This window comes from Abrus precatorius, unplaced genomic scaffold, assembly GCF_003935025.1.
Source record: "Abrus precatorius isolate BTA unplaced genomic scaffold, Abrus_2018 Scaffold2, whole genome shotgun sequence".
NCBI lineage: Eukaryota > Viridiplantae > Streptophyta > Magnoliopsida > Fabales > Fabaceae > Abrus > Abrus precatorius.
The window spans coordinates 19466774-19471256 of NW_020874362.1; the positions used below are offsets into that span (position 1 = coordinate 19466774).

Sequence of the window (4483 nt, forward strand, 5' to 3'; positions counted from 1 at the left end):
CTTTAACTTTTAAAAAATATTTGAAATTTTTTATTATATATTTATCATTTAAATATAATTTCTATTTGCCTTGAGCTATCTACTTGGTTATTAATTACCCTTTTTTCCTTTTGTCGACAATTTATTAATTAGTCTACAAAACATATAGTTGTCTAAGTATTTCGGCTTCTTTGTCACCCTATTGGGCCGATTTGATATCCCTAGGGCTCCTTGCTAGCCATGTCCACATCCTCATCACCTAAATCTTGTATCGAATCGTAAGTGACTAGTCCTGCTTTCATACACACAAGCCAAGCCAAATAAAAAGTTGAAGAGCTACGTTGCCCTCTCTTTTCGAAATAGACAATGATTTTATTGGTTGGGTTTGTCCATATATTATGCCCAACGACGCATGTCCCTAATTTCGCACTGCTCCAAGGTCTACAGAAACCTTTCCCAATCACTATCTTCACAGCTTAGCAGAACGACAACGAAACATGCAATGCACTACCCAAATTTCCTTAAAAATATGCTATTTTATTCGGAAACAATATTGGAATATATGAACATGCAGCGTGTTTGATGTTGCAACTTTCAGACCCAATTTTTACTCTTGGCCGGACAAAGTTTTGTCCTTTGCAAACATGTTTGGAAAAATATGACCTAATTCTAATATAAATTATCTCATTTAAGAATTTAGATAATTAAAATCAAATATAAATCACCTTTTTCTTTGTAAAATATGAAAAATAAAACAAAACAGGAATATAACTAAATATAGTTAATCGTATTTTTTATTTAAATAAAAATAAAAAATAATATTTCTCGGATTGAGTAGAATTGTAACTTACTAAGCCAATTTGAGTTATTTAAAAAATTAGATAATTAAAATTAAACATACACCACTTCACGTCAACTAAACACCGTGTTAGTTGTTTTAATTAAGGTCGGTTGCTGATATATATGGATGTTTTTCACTTGATTGGCGAGAATTGATTCCTTCTAAGCAAGAGAGTTAAATTATCGAAATCGATATAAATATTTTTAATAATATATATATATATATATATATATAATTCAATTATTTATTATATATCTCTTTTTTGGTTCTCCCTATTTCTCTGATTCGTACGTCCTAACACTGCATATTTTAAGGATGATCTCTCATTATTTATATATCGACTCTTTCCTTCTTTCCAATAATTAAATATTATTTTATGTATGGACACACGGAAAGCAAAAAGGCTAATATAGGTCACTTTACTGGTACGGACAAGTGATAATTTAAAAAGAAAATAAAACACAACGAATAATAGCAATAGGGGGAATAATCAGACGAAACTTGGTAATAAAGTAAAGGAGGTGAGGTAGTCCAAATAATTGGAGAAACAAAAATGAAAATGGAAAATAGGAAGAGAAGGTGCAACGAGAACAATTTGAAATGGTAAAATTAGTGTGGCGTGAAAGAGCCAAGGGTTTGACCTGATCCATGATCACAAAATCAATGACTGCAACGCGAGGGTTATCTTCTAATAAGTTGTAGAAAAGTCGAAATGAGAAAGGTTAGCGCGTAAAGACAGAGTGGGAAATGGGGACGGTTAGTTGGAAGTAGGCTGGACAACCGCCATTGCGACAGCGATGTCTCCTCAGCCTGTAAACCGACACATGTAGTTTAGTTAACTTGCAACAATAAAAAAGCTTCAGCAATTCTCTTGACCCATTACTCACAAGTCACATCACACACCGCCCTGCACGGTTATATAATTCTATAAATATATGCTGCCTCGCACTTGCAAGTAACATTCTCCGGAGGAATCCAATTTTTCAGAAACATTTGGTGTTTGATCTCTTTCACGCTAGAAAGCCATTACAACAATATGGGTTTTGGTGCAGTTAAAGTGTTTGTGATATTGGGGCTTTTGGCCACCTCATGCATAGCACAAGCACAAGCACAAGCCCCAGGAGCAGCACCTTTGCAACCACCCACGTCAGCACCTGCCCCATCACCCACCACAAAGACACCATCTCCTGCTCCAGCCCCGTCAGCACCCGCTTCTTCTACTCCTCCACCACCCTCCACAACTCCAGCGCAGGCCCCAAGCACCAGCACTCCTTCACCACCTGCACCAGGCCCAAATAGCCCAGCTGCAGGCCCAAATGGCCCAGCTCCAGGCCAACCAGCGGCTGAGCCTCCCTCTGCTGCATTCTCCATCAGCAAAACCTTCATTGCTGCCACTGCTCTTGCTGGAACCTTCGTCGCCGTGGCTTTGGCTTAATTACGAGGCTACTAAACTAAAAATAGGATTCGTGCTTATGAGTTATGATGCTTCCGCGTTGAAGCGCATTAGTTGTTGATATTTTTGTTCATGGACGGACGGGCCCTGGTCTTTGTTGAGTTACTTCTATTTATCTATTCTTTTGTTCTCTATTCATGTTTTTGCTTTGGGCTTGTTTATTACTGCATTAATTGATGATTAGCATTATACTATCATTATTGGGTGGTTCTTTGTTGAATTTCGCTCTTGTACGTAGATGACCATGATTTCAATGTACTTGTAATTATAGAATTATAGGGAAAAAAAGGTCTCTCACGGACATGTGCTTTCTTTAATTCCCTCTTTTCTGATACTTTCATTAAATGGAATAAATTAAAATATTAAGGATTGAATTTGTGTACGCAAGTTCAAATTTCCAAAACTTTTCTTAGTAGCATACATTTAATTTACTAATTTGCCATGCTTTCTGTCGATACCTTCAATGTCCTGTTTAAAAATAAAATAAAAGATACAATCAATACTTACATTTTTTAAAATTTTAAAAATATAAATAATCTCAATTTTAGAAAAATAAAGTTATATTTGGTTAAATTATTTCTCACTCTATTAATATTATTACTTTAATATATTTAGAGAAAATAAAAATCAAGTTGAAAAATAGTTATGGCCTTTTGATTTAATAAACTAATATAAAAATATTTGTGAACGACTATAGGTATTTTGAAATGGAGAAAACATGTATTGTGCCTGCTTTTTGATTTACAATACCGATTCTAATTATTTACAGTTAAGATTTGGCTGGTTTTAATGAAAAATAAAAATTGATAAAAGAAAATGTATCTCTTGTCATATCTCAAAAAACATAAATATGGTAAATTATATATCATTTTATCGTCGGATTTATAACAATAACAAATGATTTTTCAGAGAATATTAAATAATAGTATGGGTGTTTTCAATTTTTGGTCCATAACAATAGTATTGGGGTACGTTGGGTTAGTTTAGCCGGATCCAAATAAAAGAACAGAAAAAATCATAGCTGGGTCGTTATATCCAAGTACATACATAACCACGCCCAAGCTAAATTGCTGCTGTTGACAGATTAAAAGTTGTTGACCAAAAAAACAAAAGATAGGTTGAAAGTTTAGAAAACCAAAGATATATATTGATTCGATGCACTCCATCACATGACGCTTTAGGCCTGCGAAGCAATTGTTCAAGGCCCCAAAGTCACTTAAGGTTTCGAAAAATTTTTTATTCCTTTAATAAAGTTGCAAATTTATGTAAATAAATAATAAGTTATTCAAAAAAATTTATATTAAAATTAATTTACTAGCAACATCATAATCAATATTAATTTTTAGTTTTATATTTTAGTCATTGTTATAGTTCTTAATCTTATCTATTAATAACCGTGTCAATTAAATTTTCATAACTATCTCAAAAATTTTAGTTCATAAGGATATCATGTCATTTGATTTTAATTCCTATTCAAATTTTATTGTTATAATCCCAAAAAATTAAAAAAAATTAAAACTTAACAAAGGATTAAATCACTTTTTTTTAAATGTAAGGACTAAAACTAAATACATTTTTTTATAGAAACTAAACTGTTATTTAAGTCAAATTTTAATTATTTTTTGGCTTATATTTTATTTATTATTATTACTTTCTTTTAATCGTCTGTTGTTAGTTATTTTGTGATTTATCTCTTTTTGGGTGTTTGTTATTTCAAAACTAAAAAATTGTTTGGAAAAGAAAATTTTAGAAGAAATAAAAATTAATTTTTAAATTTAAATAAATGTATTTTATGATAATTTTTAAAATAAAAATTATAAATAATAAATCAACATAAATTTAATATATTAAGCACTTATTTATTATAATAAATAATATATAATATTATAATTTTTTTAGTATTTTGGATTTGAATTTTGTATAAAAATAAATTATTGTTTTGAAATACAGTATTATTATGATATAACACTCTCGATCTAAACAAAATTATCTTTTATAACATAGAAAAGAAAATCTAATCAAACTTGTATATATTCTTTAAAATATTTGGCCGTGATAAAAAACTTGAAATAAACTAGTTGGATCCATTAAAGATATTTAAACTAATATGAATCAATGTTAATCGATTTCCTGGAAAAAATGATAGCATGATTGGTTTGAATAACAACGTAAATGGTGAGGTATAAAAAAATTAAATTAATATAAAATGT

General features: G+C 30.6%; 1 protein-coding gene across 1 annotated transcript; it reads right to left on the reverse strand.

Annotated features, from left to right (window-relative positions):
- Window positions 1-1783: 1783 nt before the first annotated feature.
- On the reverse strand, window positions 1784-3055 carry LOC113859223 (glycine-rich cell wall structural protein 1-like). The gene has a single exon (XM_027492036.1). It carries the CDS (start codon window positions 2204-2206, stop codon window positions 1847-1849), a length of 360 nt encoding a protein of 119 aa, XP_027347837.1. The 5' UTR covers window positions 2207-3055; the 3' UTR covers window positions 1784-1846.
- Between the last annotated feature and the right edge of the window lie 1428 nt (window positions 3056-4483).

Bases quoted from the DNA above. Each gene is read 5' to 3' on its own strand.
- LOC113859223 (XM_027492036.1), bottom strand. From the start codon at position 2,206: ATGAAGGTTTTGCTGATGGAGAATGCAGCAGAGGGAGGCTCAGCCGCT.